At 41.1% G+C, this 27314-nt stretch overlaps 1 protein-coding gene across 1 annotated transcript; it reads left to right on the top strand.

Moving 5' to 3' along the window:
- Positions 1-1961: 1961 nt before the first annotated feature.
- On the top strand, positions 1962-27099 carry POGLUT1 (protein O-glucosyltransferase 1). The gene is made up of 11 exons (XM_019985582.2): positions 1962-2128; positions 2975-3065; positions 4360-4503; positions 8876-9011; positions 11469-11590; positions 17756-17815; positions 19214-19313; positions 21025-21083; positions 22140-22307; positions 23029-23085; positions 23671-27099. Exons 1-11 carry the CDS (start codon positions 2044-2046, stop codon positions 23825-23827), a joined length of 1179 nt encoding a protein of 392 aa, XP_019841141.1. The 5' UTR covers positions 1962-2043; the 3' UTR covers positions 23828-27099.
- The last annotated feature ends 215 nt before the right edge of the window (positions 27100-27314 follow it).

Genomic DNA, 27314 nt, shown 5'->3' on the forward strand with positions numbered 1-27314 from the left:
ATGACCAACCTAGATAGCATATTCAAAAGCAGAGACATTACTTTGCCAACAAAGGTCCATCTAGTCAAGGCTATGGTTTTTCCTGTGGTCATGTATGGATGTGAGAGTTGGACTGTGAAGAAGGCTGAGCGCTGAAGAATTGATGCTTTTGAACTGTGGTGTTGGAGAAGACTCTTGACAGTCCCTTGGACTGCAAGGAGATCCAGCCAGTCTATTCTGAAGGTGATCAGCCCTGGGATTTCTTTGGAAGGAATGATGCTAAAGCTGTGACTCCAGTACTTTGGCCGCCTCATGCGAAGAGTTGACTCATTGGAAAAGACTCTGATGCTGGGAGGGATTGGGGGCAGGAGGAGAACGGGACGACAGAGGATGAGATGGCTGGATGGCATCACTGACTCGATGGACTTGAGTCTGAGTGAACTCCGGGAGCTGGTGTTGGACAGGGAGGCCTGGTGTGCTGCGATTCCTGGTATCGCAAAGAGTCAGACACGACTGAGCCACCGATCTGATCCGATCTGATCTGATATTCATTTTAAACTAACTTTGAAGGGAAGGATGTTTGTTTTCCACTATATTTATTTTAAACTAACTTTGAAGGGAAGGTCATCTATGTAGTACCTTGCTTGGTGGACTTTTGATTAATTATTCACTTTGAAGTATTGCTCACCTTCCTGGAAGAAAAAGGAACACTTGTTTTCATTTGGAGTCCTAAAGGCTTGTAAGATACAGTATTAAGGATTCATTTTCTTCTCTTCCCCACTCACCCAAAATGAGTTACATAGCCATTCCTAACTAATCAACATTATTTTATCTTCCACCATTCCTCAGCATACATCCTAAATGCTTCATTACCATCAACCCAGGTTCTATTCCCACCTGCAAATTATGGGTTCCCCTCTTTCAGCATCTCTAGCACAATATTCATGAACTGCAACATCTCCTTTTCTTCAGCTTGGAATACAATACACCCTTCCTGCCTCTTTCTCCAGATTTCCATATTGATCTTCCCTCCACTGAAACCAGTAGCATCTAGTTATTGCCTTAAATTGTAAATAAGCTCCCGGGAAGAATATATTTCTCTCTACTAGATCTAAATTCCTTCAGGGCACAAATCTCATCTTGTATTTCCACAGAGCCTAGGTGTCACCATGCACATTTTATAAAATAGATACATACTTGCAACTGTATATCACCATATATGCCTACATTTTACAGCATAATGTTGTCCTCCGTTTTTTTTTTCCCCCTGAGTCACCCCGACTGTTATAAATTGCTATTACAAAGAGACATGTGCTATATACTATTTGCAATCATTTGACGTCTAACAGTACTGTAGACATTCAGGTGCTCAAATCTATGCTATTTAGTAAAAAAAAAAAAAAAAAAAAAGCAGTTTGAGGCCGTGGAAAGAACTGCTAGCCCGGGTTGTGCCACTGACTGTAAATCTTTGGGTGAAAAAATGTTTCCTTTTGGCTTTCAGTTTTTTGGCTGCGGAGAATAAGACGTTTTCAAGATGTTACAGAATGTAAAGGACAAATAGACATTTTTCCCCAGGGTGCCATTTATTCATTCTCTCCTGCGATTCGATTTTATCTGAGAGATGGATGCTGCTGCTGCTAAGTCGTTTCAGTCGTGTCCGACTCTGTGCGACCCCAGAGACGGCAGCCCACCAGGCTCCCTTGTCCCTGGGATTCTCCAGGCAAGAACACTGGAGTGGGTTGCCATTTCCTTCTCCAATGCATGAAAGTGAAAAGTGAAAGTGAAGTCGCTCAGTCGAGAGATGCATATATATATGTATATATAAAGAGTGCGAGTTCAGCTCTAAACAAACAAGCACGTCAGCGGCTGACTACCTGTGCCGCCTTACCAGAGAAGCTGCGCAGCTTGCTGGGCTCGGGACCAGGACCGGGAGGCCGAGCGGCGCTCTGCCGTCACTGCGCTGGGCGGCCCTCCGCCCACGTGGTGCGGCTCCTCGGCCATCTTTGTGCGGGGCTCCGCTTTCGTCCGCGCAGCAACTGGGACTCCGCGGTTGGGTGGCAGGCGATGGAGCTGGGGGTGTCCTCCCAGCTTTGGTTGTGGCTGCTTTTGCTACTCCTGCCCCCGGTGCCGGGCCGCGAGAAGGAGTCAGGTGTGCTCCGTACAGGGCCGGGCTCACCGATGGGGCTCGGGGTCTGGCCGCGTTCCGGGGCGCTCTCCCGCGCCCCTCGCTCTCCCGCGCTGCTGGCGCCGCTTTCGTGCTGTGGCCGCTGCGGCGCAGAGCTGGGCAGCGGGCACGGCGGCTCTTCGGAGCAGAGAGCCTCTGGGTGTCCGGCACTGCTTCTCCTGCCTAGAACCCTGGAGAGTAACCCATCCTACAGAATTCAGAGCGATAGTGGGTAGGGGAGGGCATGCCCACAGCGGGTATGGCCCACGCTTGGCTACCTTGCACCTCCCTAAGACACACTGGGGGATAATTCGTGTGTGTGTGTGTGTGTGTGTGTGTGTGTGTGTGTGTGTGTGGTGTTCGTAGTCCATTGTGTGTGTGTGTGTGTGTGTGTAGTGTTCGTAGTCCATTGTGTGTGTGTGTGTGTGTGTGTGTGTGTGTGTGTAGTGTTCTTAGTCCATTGCGTGAAGAGATTAAAGGAGGGTTAATTACTGTGGCTTTTAATCGATCCTCTTTATAGGGCTCAGTTTGATTAGTAAAAACTGAGTATCTGTGTGACCAATTTATCCGTAACCTTCTGAGTGCCGGGCATTAAGCTTGGAAATTTTCCCCTTTCTTGGATGTCTGGCAGCCAGAGTAGAGGAGCAGACTTGACCTGAGTGCTGGAGAGCTGTAGAATGAAACCTTCCTGGCTGTCCATTTCCACCAGTGGGATGAAAAGGGGGTGTCTAATAAAAGTTTTGGCTTTCTGTGGATTCTACTTACCTGCTGCTAGTGAATAAGAATACTCAGGGGTGTTTTGTTAACCTTCATTTTTTTCACTTTTTGAAGGTTCAAAATGGAAAGTATTTATTGACCAAATTAACAGGGCTTTGGAGAATTACGAACCATGTTCAAGTCCAAACTGCAGCTGTTACCACGGGTGAGTTCTTTTCTTTCACCCATCTTTAAGAATTTAGATCTTGTCAGGAGGAAATCCCCTAAAATCCCCAAGAGACCTTGGTTGCAGTGGTCAGAGAGCAGACAGGGTCCCTGAGGTGGTTTTCTGATTTCTAGAGAATAAAAATACACTGGGATAGTAGAGGCCCAGGTGGTCTCAGCATTGCCTGTTAACTCCCTGTAGGAATGTACTTGTTTGCATTCCCCACTGGACTGAAAGCTTCTTGAGGTCAAGGCATATGTCCTACATTGGCTGTTGTATTCCTGGTGCTGACTCTCAGTAAGTGAAAGTCACTCAGTTGTGTCTGACTCTGCAACCGTGTAAACTATACAGTCCATGGAATTCTTCAGGCCAGAATACTGAAGTGGGTAGCCTTTCCCTTCTCCAGAGGATCTTCCCAACCCAGGGATGGAACCCAGGTCTCCCTCATTGCAGGCATATTCTTTACTAGCTGAGCCACAAGGGAAGCCCTACTCTCAGTAAGTACTCCATAAATATTGTTGAAGGAATGAACATATTTTTAAATGAATCAAATTATGTTTCCTGTTGGTTATCTTTTAATGTATGCAAATTAAGGCTAGGGTGTGATGGTAGAAAGATTACTTTGAAATCAGCCTTACATTCTAGTGCCAGATTCAGGTCTCAGATCCAAGTCAGTTCTCTAGATATCAGATTCCTTATCAGTTAAATAACAGTCCTTTAACTCCTCATTACATTCATTATTTTATAATTCCTCAAAAAATTTACCTGATGCATGTGATACTTACTGAAAACTTGGTTTGTACCAAGCCTTAAAAGGGATACAAAATAGTGTAATTCCTAGTTACTCCTGTCAGTCACACATACTGCTGGAGTATGTGGGGTGGTAGGGGCCGAACAGGCTAGAACGTAAGACTTGGTTTCAAGCTGTAAGGCATAAGCTATGCCTTCTGTGGGATTCGGAGAAGGAAAGGTCAGCGGGACTGCAGTGACTGGGAGGACACAGGTGTGACAGGAGTATTGAGAAGGAATATGCATCAGGCAAGGGAGGGGCAGGCCAGGTGGAGGGAGGGGGAAGAGATGCTCGATATTGGCTTGCTTTTTCGTTTCTGTTGCTTTGTTGTTATTTTAGGTTACCTGTGGTGCTTCTGGGAAAGAGGTTGCTCATTCCTGCTCCCTCTTCTTTCCCGAAGCTTTCTATGCTCTCTAATACTGAGCCCAGACCTACAGATAGGAAGAGTTGGGATGGTACCCTTCTCTTGGGCTGCTTTCCTTGATGATTCCCCTTCTTTTCCAGTGTCATAGAAGAGGATCTAACTCCTTTCCGAGGCGGTATCTCCAGGAAGATGATGGCAGAGGTAGTCAGACGGAAGCTAGGGACCCACTATCAGATAATTAAGAACAGATTATACCGGGAAAGTGACTGCATGTTCCCCTCAAGGTAAGAGCTGTAAGGTACATATATTTTCTGACCTTATTGCTTACTTAATACTAATCCACCTGCAATGCAGGAGACCCGGGTTCAATCCTGGGGTTGGGAAGATCCCCTGGAGAAGGAAATGGCAACCCTCTCCAGTATTCTTGCTTGGAGAATTCCATGGACAGAGGAGCCTGGTGAGCTTCAGTCCATGGGGTCACAAGAGCAGACACGGCTGAGCAACTGACACTCTAATATAGTCCAATTAAAGGGACTTAGAAGTAAACCCTCACATTTCAGGACCACACAATAGTGACATCTGTCTCCTCTCTCTTTGTAAGGCTGGGGCACATCACTGGTTGTACTGGATCTGGCTCTACCCCTTCTTCTCCAGATACAGCAGCTGCAGGACACAGGCTAATGTTAACTAGTGTGAGTGAGCTGGGTTGAAGAAGAAGCGATGACTGATTGTCAGGGGACAGCTATTGTTCTAGATACTGACTATTCAAAGAAAGGTGGCAGAAAGGCAAGAGAAATAACTAGGGCTGCAGATTACACAGGCCACTCTGGGCAGGACTTTAGCTGTGAGAGCTGAAGTTCCTTATCAGTGGGCTAAAGGCTGATGGGGAGGGTCACAGACTGAGCCTGGAAATTGCCCTTAGGCAGCATTATTTACAACAAATAATAAACCTTCCTCGTTCAAGCCTTTTTTTTTTTTTTGGCGCAGCTGCCTGGCTTGTGCGATCTTGGTTTCCAAAATAGAGATTGAACCCGTGTCCGGGGAAGTGAAGTGAGAGCTCAGAGTACTAACCACTGGACCGCCAGGGAATTCCCAGGAGTCCTTTTTTTTTAAAAAAAAAAAAACCCTCAAATCTTTATAAAATTACAAAGGCAGAGTATTCCCTTACTAAGACCTTTTTTTCTAAATGACGTATGCCATTACAAGTAAAATAAATGAGCAGTATTGTAAAAAAACAAGCATCTATTTGGTCACAAGGATTTATATTTTGTCATAATAACTTCATTACAAAGTAGTGTATTTTCACTGTCAAAAATACATAAAAACAACAACAGAAAAATATAAAGATCATTTAATATCCCATATTCTGAGGTAATCACAATTTTGGTTTTCAAGTGTCAGGGGCAAGTAAGGTGGTAGTGGGGAAAATCATTGAGATATTTTAAATAGACATTTGTTTCATTACTTGGAGCAATAGTAGAGACTTTAACTACAAATTATGAGTATAGAGGAATTTGTGATTTCTACAAATGAGAAAGAAAATATGAATATAGATCCTTTTGGACTTTAAAAGGTTTTCCAGTGTTTGATAGTTAGCTGAACAATCTCCGGATCGAATTAAATTGTGCTCTCAAAGTTTCTGCAAGGCACATAGCTCTTATTCCTGACTCCAGAGCATTGTGGTCAGAATCTTGAGCTCTTAGAAATATTCTTAAGAGAGGATGGGACCTTTCATTGGCAATAAAATCGTCTAGAGTTCTAATACATTGAAAGTTCCCTGCCCCAATTACATACACAGCTAAAGAATTGAGAGTTAAATAAAAGAGAAACAAAACAAAATATTTAGAACCAGCTTAATGAAATGGACACAGTTGTGTAATATCTCAGACTTTTATCTGGCCAAAAGTAGTATCTTTCTAGGTCTAGATCTTTTAATTCACCCAGTTTGAGAAATATCAGTGACATTTAAAGAATTCAGTTCTGAACAAAAGGACATGTAAACTCACCATTTCAAGGATGAGCTAAGGAACTGGAGCACCATCTAATTAAGCACCTGGAGATGCATCATTTCAAAGATAGAGAATAACATTTTTTTTTTAAAATAATAGCATTAGTGAAGTATGGTTGACATAAATTGCACATATCTAAAGTGTACAATTTGATACATATATCAAAATATGTATCTAATATATATTCATATATATATATGTATTTGTAGCCAAGATAATGAACCTGTCACTACAAAAGTTACCTTGTGGCCCTTCTTTCCCCTTTTCCTTGTCATGCCTTCCTCCTGTCCTATCCCTGTCCTCAGGTATCCACTGATTTGCTTTCTCTCATTATGGATTATTTCCTTGAGTTTTATATAAATAGAATCATGCAGTACGTGATAGAGTGCTATTTTAAAAGCCAGGTGTGAAAGAAAATAGCAAATGTTTTAGCTGTTAACATGTAAATGTAAATACATGTAAATGTATTATTATAATCATATGTAATAATATTATTATATAATTAATAATATATAATAAAATATAATAATACATTTTTTAAACTTTGTAACTAGTAATTTTTTTAACATCAAAGGAGTATTATATGCACATGGTAAAATACTTGGTTAACTCAAAAGTATATACAATGATGCCCTCCACCATACCACTAGTCCCGAGTCTTCCTCTCAAGAGACAGCTACAGTTGTATATCCTGCCAGAAATAATCTGCATATACAATTGTCTAGATTCACCAGCAAACCAGAATATGCTGTATCTTCTGTTCTGCAATTTACTTTTCCTTTCCATGTATCAGTAGATTTTGAAATTGTTCCATAGGAGTAGTACATGGAGAACTCTTTCATAGCAGCATAAAAATCCCATTGTATGGATTTCTTTATTCAGTTCTGTATCAATGAATGCTTAATTATTCCCCATCTCTCCCCTTTAATTTTTGACTAATGGAAACAACGCTGCAGTGAGCGTTCTTGAACTTAGACTTTTGAACACTCATGCTGAGCTGCTTCAGTCGTGTCTGACTCTTTGTGACTCCATGGACTGTAGCCTGCCAGGCTCCTCTGTCCATGGGATTCTTCAGGCAAGAATACTGGAGTGGGTTGCTATTTCCTCCTCCAGGGGATCATCCCGACCCAGGGATCGAACCCGCATCTCTTGGGTCTCCTGCATTGGCAGGCGGGTTCTTTATCACTAGCGCCACCTGGGAAGTCCCTTTGTAAATATATCTACAGTATAGAAGTAAAATTAATTGGGCAAATAAAGTGTTTTTAAATCTCAATAAATAGGAGCAAATTGTCCTCCAAAGAGGTTGTTTTTACACATTCCACCCTCTTATCACATGCTCAGAACAGACCTCACACACTCAGTAACACTATGTATTATCAGGCTCTTTTGATCTTTGACAATCTGATTGGTAGAAAGTAGCATGTAGCTTCACTAGATTTTTTCTTTTGTCATGTTGATACTTTTTTGTTGAAATATATTTAATATATAATGTGTAAATTTAAGGTGTATAACATTAGTCTGATAAGTTTATTTTAATATGATTTCTATTGTAGCAACAATTAGCACTTCTATATCATGTTACATAATTATTTTCTTTTTTAGTAGTGGAAATGATTAAATTATAGTCTCTTAAGTTTGATAATTATCATACCATTTTGTTATCTATATTCATTTCACTGTGCATTAGATCCCTATGGCTTATTTATTGCTCCTTGTAAGTTTTGTTCCCTTAAACAACATCTGTCCTATCCCGTCTTTCCCCAGCCTCTGATAAGCACCATTTTATTCTCTGTTTTTATAATTGTGGCTTTGGGGGCATTTATTTGTTAGTAGTACAGTTGACCATCTTTTCTTACGTTTATGAACGATTGATATTTAGTAATCACCCTATATATTGATATGTAGTCATCACCCTATATATAAATCAGTCATTATCACACTGCCAGAAAATTTTGGTCAGACTTTGGAATGTTGCTACCAGTACTGTGCTGGTCCGGACCTCAAGGATGGGGCAGGAAAGTTAGCTCTCAGTGTATACTTACTTTCTTTCCAGAAATCCTTTTAGAAAATCTGTTCTGAAAGCTATGTTACAATCTTTGTGATTCCGTACCTGGCATTCTTTCTGGCTTGCAAAGCTGCTCTTGAGAATGTTCTGTATTTAGGTTGAAGGTAATGAAAGGTTCTTTATCCTTCCTCATAAACTATGAGACTTAGTTATGGTGGAAATAAAAATAATGTCCTTGTGAGACGCAAAGCCCAGGGGACATAATTAGAAAATCAGCTTTTCCAGTTCCTATCAAAATTTACATCTTGCTTACTAATTAAACTATTCCATGTAGGAGAAATAAATGCTGGAAATGAAAAGAGGAGAGGAAGTGATAGGAGTAGCAATAATGTTCCCATCAAACTTAGGATGCTCTAGTTGGAGAATTTTATTATTGTAAGCTGGAGAAGCTTAGCCAGAAAAGATAACTTGCACCACATGAAAGAGTGGAATAGTCCTTTCAGAAGCATTGCTCTCAGGACGCTTTGCAGGAGGCCAGTGATCTGAATGCTGGGTTGTCTTACCTTTAAAGTGTCAGTGGGACCCTGCCTTGTCTGAGAGCAGGCACTGATCTGGTGAAGTTGTGGTATTTCTGGTTGACAGGTGTAGTGGTGTTGAACACTTTATTTTGGAAGTTATTGGGCGCCTCCCTGACATGGAGATGGTGATCAATGTGCGAGATTATCCTCAGGTTCCTAAATGGATGGAGCCTGCCATTCCAATCTTCTCCTTCAGTAAGGTAAGTACAGAAAGGGCTGTCTGAGGGGATGGAGGGTGGTATTCTAGGTCATAAGCAGGAGATGACTGAATGTGGCAGAGTCTGATGGGTAATGGTGTGGATGAGGCCTGAGGTTCCAAAGCGGGTCTGTGTCCCTGTTAGCTTCACAGTCATTGAATGATAAGACTGAGGAGGAGGTGAGGACCTGTAAGTGATGAGTATGATTGCTTGGGATCTTAGCTAGGGCTGAGGGTGGAGGGTGAGGAATGAGAGAAGCCTGAGGAACCTCTAAGACATTGGAGGTGGGGTTCAGAGAACCTGCAGAGCATGGGAGAGAGTGACCCAAGAAAGCTCATGGACTTTCAACAAAAATATTGAGCTCCTACAATGTATATATCCCCCATGCTACTGCGTATCATCTGCCTGGCCACTATATCCCAGGGTCCTAGCCAGGCTAATGGTCAGACTAAAGGTTCTCAAATAACCACACAGTTTGCACCCAAACAGTACACTGAGGGGATAGGCCTGAGGTACCTGAGGGGGACATGTGAGAGGGTGATCTTCGAGTCTCGTTATGGAGAGATAGGAGTGCTGGAACATGCTTGTGGGCTTGGAGAATAGGGCACAGTTAATATCTTAGTGCTCAGCTTCTTGCAAATGGTGTATTAGCAGGAATGGGCCTTCATTCCCTAGGGACTAAATATGAAAGCACTTGGGGCAGGGATGGGGGAGGCTAGAAGAGAGTGGATGGAAAACTCTATGGGAGAAGAGTAGGTCTGGGAAAACCCTGCAGACTTTGGGAAAAAGAACTGTTTCTGATTTAGTGTCTCCAAAGCAGAGGGACTTTTTCCCCACTTTTTCTTTATCAGAGTTTACTTTCTGTCTAGACTTGTTTATTTCCTGTGCTGCAAGTGGGCTGAGGCCACATTGTGTTGCATTTCCCATGGTTTAGCCTCAATTCTCAAAAGTGCTTGGTCCCGTTATTTGTCATGAAGCCCTCTCAGAACAGATAGAGGCTCCCATGTAAGTCAGTAAGGGTTTATGTTTATTATTTATCTGTTTTTTTTCTGCAGATAATGAAGTATGATCATCAATATACTAACTTTCCTTTCATCTTTAATTCCTTCCCCCTGCTTCTTTTTTTTTTAAACCAATGACTCCTAGTTTGCCAGGCAGGGATTTTCATCTGTCAGCTTTATAATAAATATGCAGTTTCTTTTGAGCACCTGTTATGCCTGAGGTGCTTGATGAATCGCATACCATTTTTTAAATATTTGAAAGAAGGCAAACAGCATATTGCATATGTAATTCCAGTGGAAGACAGTAGAATTAGAGGCTTATCACTGGCCAGAATTTTAACAGAAGTAACCATATAAAGGTTTCAAATGGTTTCAAACTTTTTTCAAAAGGTGTGGGATAATACCCCTACCCCCTTTCTGCCCATCATTACTTTTGACCCCGATTAAAAAAGAAAAATAACCAAAAAATAACTCAGAACTTATTGACCAACCAATATGAGCTCAGAAGCGCCACAGTATTAGGTAACACTAACACTTATTGAGTATTTACTATATGTCACTGTTCTAAGTTATTTACATGTATTAACTCGTTTAATATTTAAAACAAGCCTGTTAGATAGATACTATTATTGATATTATCATTTCTCTAGTTATAAAGATAAGGAAACTGAAGCGTAGGAAAATTAAGTAACTTGCCTAGAGTTGGAAAGAGGTGGAGTCAGATAATCTTTCTCAAGAGCCCACACTCTTAACTATTGCATTGTATTTCCTAATTCTTGCTCCTATAAGACTTATCTAGGAAATCATTAAGAACTGGTAGGACCATATATGGAGAAGGCAATGGCATCCCACTCCAGTACTCTTGCCTGGAAAATCCCGTGGACGGAGGAGCCTGGTAGGCTGCAGTCCATGGGGTCACGAAGAGTCGGACACGACTGAGCGACTTCGCTTTCACTTTTCACTTCCATGCATTGGAGGAGGAAATGGCAACCTATTCCAGTATTCTTGCCTGGAGAATACCAGGGAACGGCAAAGCCTGGTGGGCTGCCATCTATGGGGTCGCACAGAGTCGGACACGACTTAGTAGCAGCAGGACCATATACTCTCCAAGTATGATATCAGTTAAAAGATGAGAAAGCTATGTGGTCATTCAGAATTGGGTATATCGTTTCCTTAAACTAAAACCTCCAACAGTATATTTCTTCTAGAAAAACACAACTTTTGGGAACTGGAAAAGTTGACATTTAGTGTGATTTCATATTCTGGGATTCAGTCAGCCCATGAATTTTAACCCATGATCATTTTTGCCTTTTAGCATCCAGAGTCTAGACTTAGATGTGTCTTTGATGGCGTAACACAGGGGCAAGGCCTTTTCCAGATTCCGTGACATGAGTGCAGTTTGCTGCTTCTTCCTCTGCTCCAAGACTGATTTAAAATAACCTCTCTCTTTCTGTTGAAGACATTAGAGTACCATGATATCATGTATCCTGCTTGGACATTTTGGGAAGGAGGACCTGCTGTTTGGCCAATATATCCTATGGGTCTTGGACGGTGGGACCTCTTCAGGGAAGATCTGGTAAGGTAGGTCCTCTAGAGAGGTTTTATTTGTCCCTCTTTTTGGGTCACCTTGAAGTAAACAGTTAAGTATAAACAATTATTTTCTGTAAAATGACTAACTTTTAAGCTAAAACACAAAAAAACACTTTATAGCATAAGCAATTTTATATGTGTATAGAAGTATTTGCATATCCATAGAAAAGATGTCAGCAGTGCTTCTGTGGGAGGGATAATAGAAGCCTCTTTTTTTTCTTCTTTAAATTTTTCTATACTTTTAAGATTCTTTAAGAGTGAATTTCTTTTAAAAGTAGGAAAGAATAAATGATCATATTGTGGGGAAGGATAGAAAATTACTTGGAAGAACATAAATGTACTTTATAATTAAGAGCCAAGCTCTTCAGGCAGGGATGGGGTGGGCATAAATGTCCCATCGGCATCTCAAGTTCAAGCTTATTTCAGATCATCTGTAACTGAGGATTGAAACCTGCCTTGGCCTGTTGTCTGCATCCTGCCATCATTTCAGAATTTAGATCGTCTCATTCATCAAGCTGTAGTTGTTTCTTACCTAGCTACATTTTACATTAATGATCCAAATGACATTGGTGCCTAATTAGTAAACTTCTAGAAACACAGTCTTTCTAGTTCTTCTCTCAGATGTAGAGAAAGTAATAATTTAATTCAACTTCATTTTCACAAATATCTATCACCTGTATTAAGTGTGACTACATATTTAAATGAGATGAAGAGAACATCCCTTTTCTGGAGAAGCATGTAGGGCTGTAGTCCTCTTTGTCTGCTAGAGCCACTGGTTAAATAAACAAGTCAATTATTCAGTAGGTTTAATTGGGAAATTATTTTTTAAGATAACTTGGCCTCATACTTCGTTGTTCTTGTCCAGCTCTTTCTTTCAGGGATGAGGGAATGCAGACTCAGAGAGGTTAAGTGACTTTGGTCAAGGAACCAATTTAGGCCTGAAATCCAGGTTTCCAAGTGCATTATCTTCCACTCGTTAATATTTCCTGTGTCCGCCAGACTGTGAGACTGTCATTTTTTATTTAGCATTTCATTTTGAACATAATTTTGAGAGAGAGAAAAATAATAACGTTGTTAACATTTTTTCACCAAGTTATTCTTGACTTTAGTTTTCTAATTCTTTTTTTTGCCCTCAGGTGCTTGCAAATACCCTTTTCACATTCTTCTTTTTGTAGCTCTTTTTCCACCTGCTGTACATCTACTTTGTTTTTAAAATCTCTTTAAAAACAACTTTTTTCTGAATATTAAAACTTTGTGTGCTTATAAAAATTTATCAGTGTGTCCCACTTAGGCAACTTTTCCCCCACTAATTGGTGTGTCTTAGAAATCTTTCCATGTCAGTACATAGGTGGAGAAGGAAATGGCACCCCACTCCAGTACCCTTGCCTGGAGAATCCTGTGGATGGAGGAGACTGGTGGGCTGCTGTCCATGGGGTCACACAGAGTCAGACACGACTGAAACGACTTAGTATGCATGCATGCATTGGAGAAGGAAATGGCAACCCACTCCAGTATGCTTGCCTGGAGAATCCCAGGGACAGAGGAGCCTGGTGGGCTGCCGTCTGTGGGGTCTCACAGAGTCGGACACGACTGAAGTGACTTAGCAGCAGCTGTTGCTGCAGTACATAGGAAACTGCCTCATTCTTTTAAACAGTTGCATGGTATTCTATCAGATAATAACTTGATTCATTGTGTCCTTCAATGTATGTGTAGGCTACATGTGTAATATTTGCATAATTTCTTGTTTTCTGAAGTATTAGAGAGTATGTTGCATACTTTATGGCTCTGTACCCCTTAATTCTTTGCTGCATGATTCCTAAGAGCGAGAGTGTTCCCTTAATAATCACATTGCAATTATCAGTTACAGGAAACAATGTTAATTCAACATTGAATTGTCATAACAGTATCCCATAAGACACATTTCTTCTCAGATACAGGATCCAGTCCAGCATCTTGTGTTGTATTTAGTCCTTATGTGTCTTTAACTTGTTTTAATCTGCAACAACTCTTAAGTGTATCCTTCTCTTTTACTGTGTACTCTTATTGTTTGTAAACTAATAAGCAATTTTTAGGGAGATAGAATATGTTTTAAAAATCGTTAATATGTTTTTCTTTTGATATCTTCACCTTTTATTCTTGAGCTGAATTTATTCATGATTTTAGAATTGCAATTTTATTTTTTAGAGCCCTCCATTCAAAATCTCTAGCCTCATGATTTCATTTCTTACCTTGAAACTTTAGTAATCTGTTTCCTGATCTGCATTGGTGTCTGCCTGGCGTGTTTCCATCTTTATACTCTTCTGGGAGTTTGTCCCCATAGACTGACTTTTCACCCTGTAGAAGAATTCAGTATTGCTGTGGATTTAAAGAATTCACTCTACTGTCAGCAGAGGAGTGGGGTTATAAAAGAGGGCTGGGGCAGCACCAGTGTTAGTGCTTGCCCAAAGACAGAAATCCTAACATGGGTCTTCTGAAGGGGTGGATAGGTGGGTGGGAAAAATGAGGGAGAGGAAAAACAGATGATATGTGGTTCAAGTCTGTCTATATTAAATTCAGCTTTCCCAGGGACTAAGGAAATTTATACTCAAAATTTCAGTGTTTTTGGTTGGGTAGTTGAGCAGTATATCAAAATGTAAAATGTGTATATCCTTTGACCCAGCCATTTTACTTTAAGAACTTATCCTGAGAAGGTAATTAAACAAGTATGCAAAAATGTACATACAGGGATATTCACTTCAATGTTGTTTCTTAAAGTAGAAAGTTTAAAACTACCTGAAAGCTCACCAATAAGGAATGGAGTAAATTATGACATGGCTGCTGCTGCTGCTGCTGCTGCTAATTCGCTTCAGTCGTGTCCGACTCTGTGTGACCCCATAGACGGCAGCCCACCAGGCTCCCCGGTCCCTGGGATTCTCCAGGCAAGAACACTGGAGTGGGTTGCCATTTGCTTCTCCACTGCGTGAAAGTAAAGAGTGAAAGTGAAGTCGCTCAGTCGTGTCCAACCCTCAGCGACCCCATGGACTGCAGCCTACCAGGCTCCTCTGTCCATGGGGTTTTCCAGGCAAGAGTACTGGAGTGGGGTGCCATTGCCTTCTCTGATGACGTGGCTATAAAATGGAATATTGTGCATGAACGGAAAGTAAAGATAGAATAGGGCTTAAAAACAGGGACTCTGGATTTAAACCTTACTAGCTGTGTAATGCTAGGCAAATTGCTTAGCCTCTTAAAGGCCTCAACTGTGTAAAGTAGGGATAATAAAAGCCATCTTGTAAGGTTGTAAGAATGAGTTGTGTGTGTGTGTGTATATATATATATATACAAATGTATATACACAATGTGTGTGTGTATATATACACACACACACACACACACAATGTGTGTATGTGTGCAGGAATGTGCAGGAATCACACCTGCATCTCTTATGTCCCCTGCATTGGCAGGCAGGCTGTTTACCACTAGTTCCACCTAGGAACCCCCTCTCCCCGGCACCTCACCCCCCAGTGCTACAGTAGTTCTGATTTGTTAGGAGGGAGTATGGGACAGAGCAAAAAATAGTTGGACTGGAGAATCAGGTAAAGATGATCCAGTGAGAAAGAACTGGAAGATAAGCCAGGAAAATATGGAGGACTGGCTCACTTAAGAGAAATGAGTAATGGGACACTATTTGTATCTGAACAGTACCTCTACCTGAAAAGTTTATGTGCGAAGTTTCTCCATTATAGCAAACAGCTCACCAATCCCTCATGAACTCCACTTCAGTTTGACCCCCTCCTTTTTCAGAGAAAGACGCTGCAAAAACATCTGTGAAGGGTTCCCACAAAGTAAGTTAAGAATGATGCATCTGTCACCTGAAACTATCACAACATTGTTATTTGGCTGTACCCCGATACAAAATGTTTTTGGTGTTTAAAAAAAAAAATGATGCATCTGTGAGCTAGCAGTTTCAGCAAGGGAAGCTGGTTATGGTAACTGGTACTGAGAACTGAATTTCGCGGACTTGGTCTTTATGGAGCACTAAGTACAGTTTGAGGATACCAGAGTGCTTTGCAAAATCAGACTAAATCTGATAATACTTCCTATGCATCTAAAACATAAAGTCAGGAAGTGATTTATTTCCTTGCCCTTGATTCGGTATCTGATATTTTCTGCAGTTATTGTTGCCTAGTAATTTTATCAATCAGTTCAGTTCGGTCACTCAGTCGTATCTGACTCTTTGCGACCCCATGGACTGCAGCATGCCAGACTTCCCTATCCATCACCAACTCCCAGAGCTTGCTCAAACTAATGTCCATCGAGTCGGTGATGCCATCCAACCATCTCATCCTCTAGACTCTTGCTTAAAGTAAGGAAGAAATCCTGATTGTACTGAATTAAATAGCCCTAAACATGTCATTCGGAGAAGGCAATGGCATCCCACTCCAGTATTCTTGCCTGGAAAATCCCATGGATGGAGGAGCCTGGTAGGCTGTAGTCCATGGGATTGCTAAGAGTCGGACACGACTAAGCAACTTCACTTCCACTTTTCACTTTGATGCATTGGAGAAGGAAATGGGAACCCACTCCAGTGTTCTTGCCTGGAGAATCCCAGGGACGAGGGAGCTTGGTGGGCTGCCGTCTATGGGGTTGCACAGAGTCGGACATGACTGAAGCGACTTAGCAGCAGCAGTAGCAGCAAACATGTCATTTACTTTGGGAACTTTTCTTTCAATGTTGCTAACTTATTAACCAAACAGTAGATTTGCGCATATTGCTAGCTAGCATCTCCAGAGGATAAAGTAATAATAAAAGGGAACATAATGTCATTTAGAGCTTTTTCTTTTGAGTAGCGTTGTTGTTCAGTCACTAAGTCATGTCCAACTTTTTGCAATTCCATGGACTGCAGCACACCAGGCTTCCCTGTCTTCCACTGTCTGCTGAAGTTTGCTCAAACTTGTTTCCACTGAGTTGGTGATGCCATCCAACCATCTCATCCTCTGTCACCCTCTTCTTATTCTGCCCTCAATCTTTCAAAGCATCAGGGTCTTTTCCAATGAGCCGCTTTTCACATCAGGTAGCCAAAGAATTGGAGCTTCAGCATAAGTCCTTCCAATGAATATTTAGGACTGATTTCCTTTAGGATCGACTGGTTTGATATCCTTGCAATTCAAGGCACTCTCAAGAGTCCTCTCCAGCACCACAATTCAAAAGCATTTATTTTTTGGCACTCAGCCTTCTTTATGGTTCAACTCTCACATCTGTACGTGACTACTGGAAAAACCATAGCTTTGACTGTATGGACTTTTGTTGGCAGAGGGATGTCTCTGCTTTTTAATTTGCTGTCTAGGTTTGTCATAGCTTTTCTTCCAAGGAGTGTCTTAATTTCGTGGCTGCAGTCACTGTCTGCAGTGATCTTGGAGCCCAAGAAAATCCATCACTGTTTCCACTTTTCCCCTATCTGTTTGCCATGAAGTGATGGGACTGGATGCCATGATCTTAGTTTTTTTAATATTGAGTTTTAAGCCAGTTTTTCACTCTCCCCTTTAACTTTCATCTAGAGACTTTAGTTCCTTCATTTTCTGCCGTTAGAGTGGTGTCATCTGCATATCTGAAGTGTTGATATTTCTCCTGGCAATCTTGAATCCAGCTTGGGATTCATCCAGCCTGGCATTTTGCGTGATGTACTCGGCATAGAAGTTAAATAAGCAGAGTGACAATATACAGCCTTGATATACTCCTTTCCCACTTTTGAACCAGTCCATTGTTCCGTATCTTGATCTGCCTACAGGTTTCTCAGGAGGCAGGTCAGGTGGTCTGATATTGCCATCTCTTTAAGAATTTTCCAGTTTGTGATCCACACAAAGACTTCATAGTCAGTGAAACAGAAGTAGATGTTTTTTGGAATTCCCTTGCTTTTTCGATAATCCAACAGATGTTGGCAATTTGATTTCTGATTCCTCTGCCTTTTCTAAATCCAGCTTGTACATCTGGAAGTTCTTGGTTCATGTACTGTTGAAGCCTGTCTTGAAGGATTTGGGGCATTACCTTGCTAGTGAATTGAGTAGCCTGGGTCAGACTTACTTTGAAATGTAAAGCTCTCAGCTAAGCTTTAGAAATTATTCAAACACTTCTTTATATAGTTAAGGAAGAAACACAGAAACTAATGAAATCTGTTTTTAGGTCAGCCGCACAGTGGCCATGGAAAAAGAAAAATTCCACAGCATATTTCCGAGGATCAAGGTGATTATATTTTCTGACATTTTACAAAGGTACTCTTCTGGCTAATGTGTACAATTTTGAGAGTGTGGCAAACTCTAGTTCAAAGAGAAAACTAAGATAACTAAGAAAAAGACATAGAATCACAGAATTTTAGGCTAGAGAAGAACCCAAATTATTGGCCAAATCACTTTTAGCTGAATTGAAATTCAAAGAAGTAAAGTTCATCTGTCCAGTCATTCAGCAGACATTTACAAAGTGTGACGAGTGTGATAGGCTTTAATTATTTAATGCTGAATAGAACAATGAGCTGTCCTCTTGCCTGAGAGATTGCAGTTCCCTGGGAGTACTTTATGATTGTGCCCACAGACTCTCTCCCACTTAATGGCAGAGCAGGAACCATCACTAGCTCTTCTAACTGCCTTTTTCATCAGACCATGTGGCTGCCAAATAGTGGTGGAAGCGTAGACTGAAACTGGTGAAAATTGAGAGAGATGCATGGAAGGAAGGTAGAGCGAAAGCAAAAAGGTTAGGGGAAGACTGAGTCCATGTTGTTCAGCTCCATATCCCAGGTGTTGAGAAGAGTACCTGCCTTGTAGATGCACACTGAGTATCTGTTGGACAGATGAATACCAAGACGAATGTGAAGGGAGAGAGTTCTGCAGATTTCTTAGTGTGTCCTTGTCACACTCTCTCTTCACTTGGTGGTGGATTTCAGAGTGCAAATGAGCCCAACAACCATTGCTTATGGTTCCTTGTCAACATCTCTGATTCTCAGATCTTCAGATTACAGATTCTTAACTTGGGATCCATGTGTGGACTTCAAGACTTTTAGGAACTCCTTGAAGTTATATGGGGATATGTAGAGAGGGCGTCCACAGTTATCAGATTCTCAGGGAGTCCATGACCCCTCAAATGTCAACATCGTCTGGTACTAGAACCATAACTAGGACTTTTTCTACAATAAGTTTTCAGGTGTTTGAGCCCTTTGGTTTTCTTTTTAATTTAAATATTATACTGGGTTTTACAGAGCACACCCAACAAAGGTCATGTAGCTGTTTTGGTGAGTGGTGATTACCTAGTTACACAGCTATGAGTACCAGTGATTAGAGGTTACATGAAGCTTCTAAAAGGGAAATAATTTCCTGGGATGTGGCTGTAGTATAACATAATCCTAAAGACTAGATGCAAGCAGAGAGGGCCAAATACTCCCCTGCCCTGAAGGGTACAGTGGCAAACAGCCAGGACCACCTAGATGCTGTAGGATCTGGTATCCCCCTCCTCTTCTATTAAATAACCCGTGAGTTGTTCATCTGTGCATATGGTCATCGTGTTGGGTCCGATTACTGCTTACCTTTCAGCTATTGGGAGTGGTCTTATGGTGTAGGAGACGTAGTTCTATGTCATGTGTTTCTTTTATAGGACAAGTCCAGAACGAGATCCTCTCATTCTTCTATCTCGGAAAAACCCAAAACTTGTTGATGCAGAGTACACCAAAAACCAGGCCTGGAAATCTATGAAAGTAATCACCAATCATCTGACTAGAGCTACAGCAGTGAACATTCTCACTCCAGGAACATTGCAGCTGGGTAGAACTTCACATTAGGTTTCCTCTCAGTGCTGGGATGAATGTTGAGACCGTTCCATGGACTAGAATTAGTATATGTGTAAATTATTCTTTTTCAAACTCACATTGTGTTTCTGGGCCCTTATGATGACTCATATTTTATATTAATTGGAAGGTTTAAACCAGAGGTCACAAACATTTTCTGTAAATGGCTAGCTGGTAAATGTTTTAGGCTTTTTGGACCTTACAGTCTGGGCTGTAGTTCCTCAGCACTGCCGCTGCAGGGTGAAGGCGGTCTTCGACAATATGTAAACAAAGGAGCATGCCTGTGTTCCAATAAAACCTTATTTAGGGCATTGAAATTTGAATTTCATAAAATTTTCCCATGTCATAAAAATATCGTCCTTTGGATTTTTTCCAGCCATTTGTGAGGTAAAAATAACTTTAGTTTATGGGTTGTGCACAGAAACAAGCAGTGACCCAGATCTGGCGTACGGGCACTAAGTTTGCCAAAATCTGGTTTAAACCATTGGTTCTCAACCCTGACTATACAATCCAACCAGAGAGCTTAAAAATTAATAGAATAAATCAGAGTCTCTGCAAATGGTATATAGACATCTTCATTTGTTTAAAATTCCCCAAGTGAGTCTAAGGTGAAACAAGCAGTGACAGGCTTCTTTGGTTGGGAGTCCCATCTCTATCCTCTTAACTCTTTCTTGCCTTATTCAAAGACCCTTAAGTTGTAAATGTCCTCATCTGAAATTTCCATATACCATTTGAGGATGATAGGAGAAAATGTTTAAACTTCTTGTCAGAAAAACCAAGTGAAAACTAAGAAATACTAAGTAAAGATGCATGTATTTATCACATGATCATTTAATTCAAACAGAAGCAGGTGCAGTATAAGAAACTTTGTTAAAAAATAAAAATTATGAAAAAATGTATCGATTCATGACAGCATCTGCTATGGGAGGCCGCAGAAGCAAGCAAGACTTGTTCCCCTCACCATCTGCTAAGGTGGCTGGAATATGGATAGGGGATAGGGGTCTCGGACTCTGATGCCCCCAGGTGCTGCAGTCGTGAGCGGGAGAGAGCACTGAAGGTCCAGTCATTTCTGCCAGGGAGAATAGGAGCTCTCTTTGCCACATCCTCCTTTTTTTTTCCCCAAGAAAGGTGGAAATCGGTTTTTATAAGAAGTATCCTGCCACTTACAAATGCTGGGCAGTGGTTTGAATATTTATTTTTCAAATACTTTGCTAGTGCAACAAAATCTGTGTGTGGGCTACACCTCTAAAGCCCACCAGCCACCGTTTGTAAGCTCCTTTGCCGTATGATTTACACAGAGTGAGTTGTGCTGCAGGCCATGACCTCCTGAGTGCAGACGAAGAGTCACATGGCCCCAGGGAAGCTTAAACTCTAAAATCACACAGACCAAGTTAAAGCCCAAGCTCTTCTACTTAAAGCTGTGTGACCTTGAGCAAGTCTCCCAACTTCTCAAAGCCTTGGCTGCTTCATTTATAAAGTGAGACAGTCTTGCCTCCTGAGTTTGTGCATTCTGAGACTTCAGGGAGGTCATGTTGATGAAATGTTCAGTGACCCTTGTTGCACAGTGGTCTTCAATAAATGCCCCTGCTGCTAATACTAACAACTTCCTTTTCCCTGAAAGGATACCTTGGGAAAGCCAGCTGCTAAGGATGTCCATCTTGTGGATCATTGCAAATACAAGTAAGATTTCCAGGACTCCTGACTCTTCTGGTTTTCCCTATTTCTTTTGGAATAGCTTCTCTTTGGGTGAGGATTTTAATACTAGGGTCCAGCTGGGGTTTGTGAAAGTCACGTTAATTGATTAGTTATTGCTTACTGAGAGCCTGCTGTGCACAAAGCTCTGGACTGGGTTCTGTGGGAACTGCAGAGACAATGAAACAGGGACAATGGTCCCTGCTTCCAGGGGGCCTGCATGCCCATAATCAAAGGGATGGGGTCCCCTCTCCGCACCCCACACAGCCAAGAGCTGAAGTTAGATCAGTCATTTATTAAGTTAATAAAAATAGTTTAAGGTTCAACATGAATGAGGAATATGTAACTAATGTATTATATTTAAATGTCAAGACTAAGAATGAGATGAAGGTAAAACAAGGTCAGGAGGTGGGCAGTGGGAATACTCAGAGGAATGAATGGTAATTACACTGCATAGTGGGAACTACAGAGTAGAAGCAGCTCTGGTTAGAGACAGGTACCAGAAATTCTGAGAAGAAAATGTTCTTAGTTATTAGCTTTATTTTCCAGGGGGCATTTCTTTGAAGATTGATTAGGCATGCCTGGTTGTCTTCTCCAGACTTCTTAAGAGGAAACAGGGAACAGGGCATACCTATGACCAGATAGGGAACACTATGGGAAAAACCAGGCTTTGCGGGGGGACCATGATGAGTTCGAGACTTTAGGCCTAGAAAAACTTGTAAACAAAGGGTGAGATATTGTTTCCATTGAGCCTTGTGTCCGCTCTGCCCAGCACCCAGCTGCTGGCTCTATCTGTCTCTGCCTGGAGAAAGTATTTCTTTTTCCCCCTCACGCTGATATTCCCAGGAACAGGCTCTAACCCCTGGAAGAGCAAGGAGTTTATGGGAACTCCACAGGGACATGCTGATGGGTCCTTGAAAATTGAAAGTGGAAAGAGAAAGAAGAGAGGGTAATAAAAGGGGAGAAGAAGAGGGGATAAGAAAAAAATGTCATGTGTGGTAGCAGGAATATAGTATCAAGTATATTTTGCTCTCTGTTTTCCAGGTATTTGTTTAATTTTCGGGGTGTTGCTGCAAGTTTCCGGTTCAAACACCTCTTTCTGTGTGGTTCACTTGTTTTCCATGTTGGTGACGAGTGGCTGGAATTCTTCTACCCACAGCTGAAGCCATGGGTTCACTACATCCCAGTAAAAACAGACCTCTCCAACGTCCAGTAAGTAGCCGTCCCTCAAGCGGAGTCTCTGATGACTCCCACAGTCTGCCTCTAAGTCCCCAGCCATTCAAGACATTTACTCCTAATGACTTTTTCCACTGAAAGCTTTTTTTTTTTTTTAATTTTGTTTTCAAAGATAGTATTGCATTATTATCCAACTAGACTGAGTGGGATTTAATTTTTTAAGTGCTCTAATGCTGATTCAAAATGTAACATTCAGATAGTATGCATTGAAAAGCACTAATCTCTCAGACTAAATAGATATGGGTATTCAATCGTGTTATATCGTCAAAAGAATTTTCAGATACAGTGTGAGAACTGGCCTCAGTGAAACGAAGGCAAATTTCCTCTCATGATGGGAAGAGCTAGGACGGCATATGGAGAAGGGCCAGAAATGTAAGCCCAGTGCCCTCTTCTGGGGACCAGAGGAAGAGACAGGAGGGAAAATTTTTCTTCACTATTGATTTTTGGTGTGTATCATTGAATATATCTCTGTTTTCCCAAATATGTTCCAAAACTACAACAGATTGTTTCGCCTATGTGCAAAGTACTTTTTTTGTTGTTGTTATTTTGATCCTGTGAGGACCTGATAGCTTTACTTTAAAAAAACCCAACATCCATATATCTGAAGATTAACTACAGGCCTCAGTATGTTATCTCTCTGCTTAGTACTAATGATCATGGTCTGTATTTCAAAACCTAATAATTCTTTCCATTTTAGGGAGCTGTTGCAGTTTGTAAAAGCAAATGATGATGTAGCTCAAGAAATTGCTGAAAGGTAAGTTATGTTCATTTTTCTTTTTCCACTTTAATCATTCCTACTTTTCCCAAGCTAAAGTCATAAGAATGTTGTTACCATGGTGCTATCTGAATGTCGGCCTCATTATACAGAGATAATTAGAATCAAAGCTGTCCTGGGGAAAACTACACATTCACCTATGTCCCAAGCCCATCCTTTGTAGAGTTAGACTGAAATCTTTGAAGTAGATCAAGTACCCTTTCTGAGGATTGGCTCTTTATATATTTGTTTTTAAGAAAAAAAAAATGTCTATTTCCAAATGCACGTGTATAGTAGAGATTATGGAGAAGGAAATGACAACCCACTCCAGTATTCTTGTATAGAGAATCCCATGGACAGAGAGCCTGGTGGGCTGCTATCCATAGGGTCGCACAGAGTCAGACACAACTGAAGTGACGCAGCAGCAGCAGTAGATACGATGGCTGTAGAGTTGGTTCTTACGAGCAAAGAGTTAATTTACATGAAGTGTTCTGAACAGTGCTTGGCACAGGTAAGTACTCAAATGTAAGCTACTAGTTTTATCAAATGTCATGCCTTAACTGTTCTTGTTAATCTTGTCTCTAGGGGAAGCCAGTTTATTCTGAACCACTTAAAGATGGATGACATCACCTGTTACTGGGAGAACCTGTTGACCGAATACTCTAAATTCTTGTCCTATAATGTAACAAGAAGGAAAGGCTACGATCAGATTGTTCCCAAAATTTTGAAAATTGAACTCTAGTAGTCATGATCAGGCCATAGTCCTCTCTATGGCATCAGACCTCAGATATCCTACAGTGAGAAGCTTGCTGTGAATGTGACACCTATACCTTGGATACTGTTACCAAGTCAGATATCTGGTTTTCCTTATCATGCTGTACCAGGAGCAACTTTGGAGAAAGATCCAAATTGTATGTAATACACTTAGGAAGTCGCTCAACATCTTTGCTAAAGAAGGACCAGAAATCGTAAGATGTGGGTTTTGAACCTGATTCTGCCTTTCATCTTCTTAGGACCAATCACAGCTTGTGCCTCAGATCATCCATATGTGTATGTCCACACTGTGAAACTGACTATGCCCATGGGGTGACGCCCTTTGTCTCATTCTGTTGAGTAGAAAGTCACTCATATGAAACTAGTACAACTCATTACCACAGTTCTGCAGTTATTCTACACTTGATCTCTGTCGCTGTATTTTAACATAGAAAACCCTTTAGGGTTTGTAAAGAATACTTGGGGATTATTTTCTGAAAGGTCTAAGGAAGCAGTAGTGTGCCATGCAACAATGTAGGAGCTTTCTTTTGTAAAAGCGTAAACTCTTTGGTACTCAGGAGGTTTCTATAAAGCCATGTAGAAAGGGGCCAATTGCATGAGTAGTCATTGCAATTGGATTTCAGCTTCCCTTTTTGTGCCTTCGCATCCTTTATGTTCTCTTTCAAAAAAGAGTGATTGAAAACCTCTTGATAAATTTAGGAAATAGTCCTTACTCTTTAAAGGAATTTTGCGTAAAACAGCAACTCTTCCTCATTCTTCACATACCCTTAATATTTTTTCTCCTTGAGTTGGCAGCAGTCCACGCTTGCAGGGATCTCAAGGAGTCTTCATGTATGAAATGGTGTCAAGTTGGGAGTTTAGAGCATTCACCTTTAGCACTTACTTACACAGGAGATGCCTGTTTTAGTGCACATCCTGTTGAAGTGCTTCCTTTTTCCTTTTTGAAAAAGACATTTGGATAGTAGTTTAATCTCGGGATTAAAGTACTTAGTCAAAAATGAAGAAAAACTGTTAGATTAAAACCCATGTAGTTCAGTGACTCAGAACCATCCTTGTTCTTTAGACCCAAAATTTCCACTGAGAAATCAACTCTTTTTCCTTTGCCTCTTAAGAACTGTTTGGTATTAACTGGTTCCAAAATTAGTAAATGTGAGATTCGGTTATATAAAATCGGGGACTATATTTCCATTTATGAAACATGCATTTGGCCATTTAAACTCCCTTTCATGAACTATAAGCCTACAGACCTTCTTAGAGGACTTTCTGGTAAGATCATTACATAGAACAGGGCAAATGTTTACAATTGAATTTTGTCTTTGAGTATTAAAAACTCATGGGGACTGTGTCCTTAGGTGCTATAAATCTGGCAGTAAGAGGTCCAGATTTCTGAGTTGTACTGTGGTTTTGCCTTATCAATAGGAGGCCCTGGTAAATATTATCGTTCTGTTTTAATTTTCTTCTGACTAAACTAAAAGCTTAAAGAGATGGGAATACCAGACCACCTTATCTGTCTCCTGAGAAACCTAAATGCTGGTCAAGAAGCAAAAGAATCAGAAATGGAATAACAGACTGGTTCCAAATTGGGAAAGGAGTACATCAAGTCTGTATATTGTCAACCTGCTTATTACTAATAACTTCTATGCAGAGTACATCATGTGAAATGCCAGGCTGGATGAGTTCCAAGTTGGAATCAAGATTGCCAGGAAAAATATCAGCAACCTCAGATATGCAGATGATACCATGGCAGAAAATGAAGAGGAACTAAAGAGCCTCTTGATAAGGGTGAAAGTGGAGTGGAAGTTGCTCGGTTGTGTCCGACTCTGTGACGCCATGAACTATACAGTCCATGGAATTCTCTAGGCCAGAATACTGGAGTGGGTAGCCTTTCCCTTCTCCAGGGGATCTTCCCAACTCAGGTCTCCGGCATTGCAGGCAAATTCTTTAACAGCTGAGCCACAAGGGTAAAAGAGGACAGTGAAAAAGCTGACTTAAAACTCAGCATTCAGAAAACTAAGATCATGGCATCTGGCCCCATCACTTCATGGCAAATAGATGGGGGGGGGGAATGGAAACAGTGACAGACTTCATTTTCTTGGCCTCCAGAATCACTGTGGATATTGACTGCAGCCATGAAATTAAGACACTTTTTGGAAGAAAAGCTATGACAAACCTAGCAGCATATTAAAAAGCAGAGACATCACTTTGCCAACAAAAGTCCATACAGTCAAAGCTATGGTTTTTCCAGTAATCATGTATAGATGTGAGAGTTGGAACATAAAAAAGGCTGATTGCCAAAGAATTGATGCTTTTGAATTGTGTTGCTGGAGAAGACTCTTGAGAGTCATTTTGGACAGCAAGGAGATCACACCAATCAATCCTAAAGGAAATCAACTCTGAATATTCATTGGAAGGACTTATGCTGAAGCTCCAATACTTTGGCCACCTGATGTGAAGAGCCAGCTCATTGGAAAAGACCCTGATGTTGGGGAAGATTGCGGGCAGGAGGAGAAGGGGGCGACAGAGGATGAGACGGTTGGATGGCATCACCAACTCAATGGACATGAGTTTGAGCAAACTGCAGGAGGTGGTGAAGGACAGGGAAGCCTGGCATGCTGTAGTCTATGCAGTCACAAAGAGTCAGACACAATTTAATGACTGAACAACAAAACTAAGAGCAAAATTTTCTGTCCTTTGGATTAGCAGCTGAGGGTGCATTTCCCTGGAAGTGTTTCCAACTCAAGCATTATCTCTCAGACTCCTTATTTTCATTACTCTAGGCAGTTAGAGGCTATCATAATATTTTTCTCAAGCCTGTATTATATGACATCACACTGTACTGTAGTTATTTGACTGTTTCTCCTGTGAGCTTTTTTGTTTCCCCTATGAGCTTCTTGATGGGTAGGAATCATGTTTTACTTACCCCAGTTTCTCCATTATCCAGCACAGTGCCTCACACAGAATGCACAGAACAATGCTGGAAGGATGGATGGATGGATGGGAACAGTGGACTTAACTAAATCCTGTTTACAGACTGCCCAGCCATTGGCTTCAAGAGGGACTGGACAAGACGCTAAGAATTGGGTCAATGCACATTCTCATCTGTCCTTTGAAGAGTTAATAAGACCATTTGTATTTAAGTACAGCAGATGTTATTCAGATTTTACATGTATTTGTTTACCTCAGTGTAGATGATATGAAGATGGGTGTAATGACATATAAAATGTATGGTTTTGAAAGTAATTTTTTATCTCCATAACTTTTGAAGGTTGTTGTTGTTTTTTAATACTAGCTGAATTCCACACTTATCCTTTCCTTCTCAGAGATAAAAGCCACACTTTCTTCAAGAAAAAGAGAATAACTCAGTTGATTTGAGTAAAGTGAGATACTTGGCTAACACAAGGAATGATTTTCCTTTATTTGGGGAGTATCATCTAGGAATCTCAGCAAGAATTTGC

This window comes from Bos indicus, chromosome 1, assembly GCF_029378745.1.
Source record: "Bos indicus isolate NIAB-ARS_2022 breed Sahiwal x Tharparkar chromosome 1, NIAB-ARS_B.indTharparkar_mat_pri_1.0, whole genome shotgun sequence".
Taxonomy (NCBI): domain Eukaryota; kingdom Metazoa; phylum Chordata; class Mammalia; order Artiodactyla; family Bovidae; genus Bos; species Bos indicus.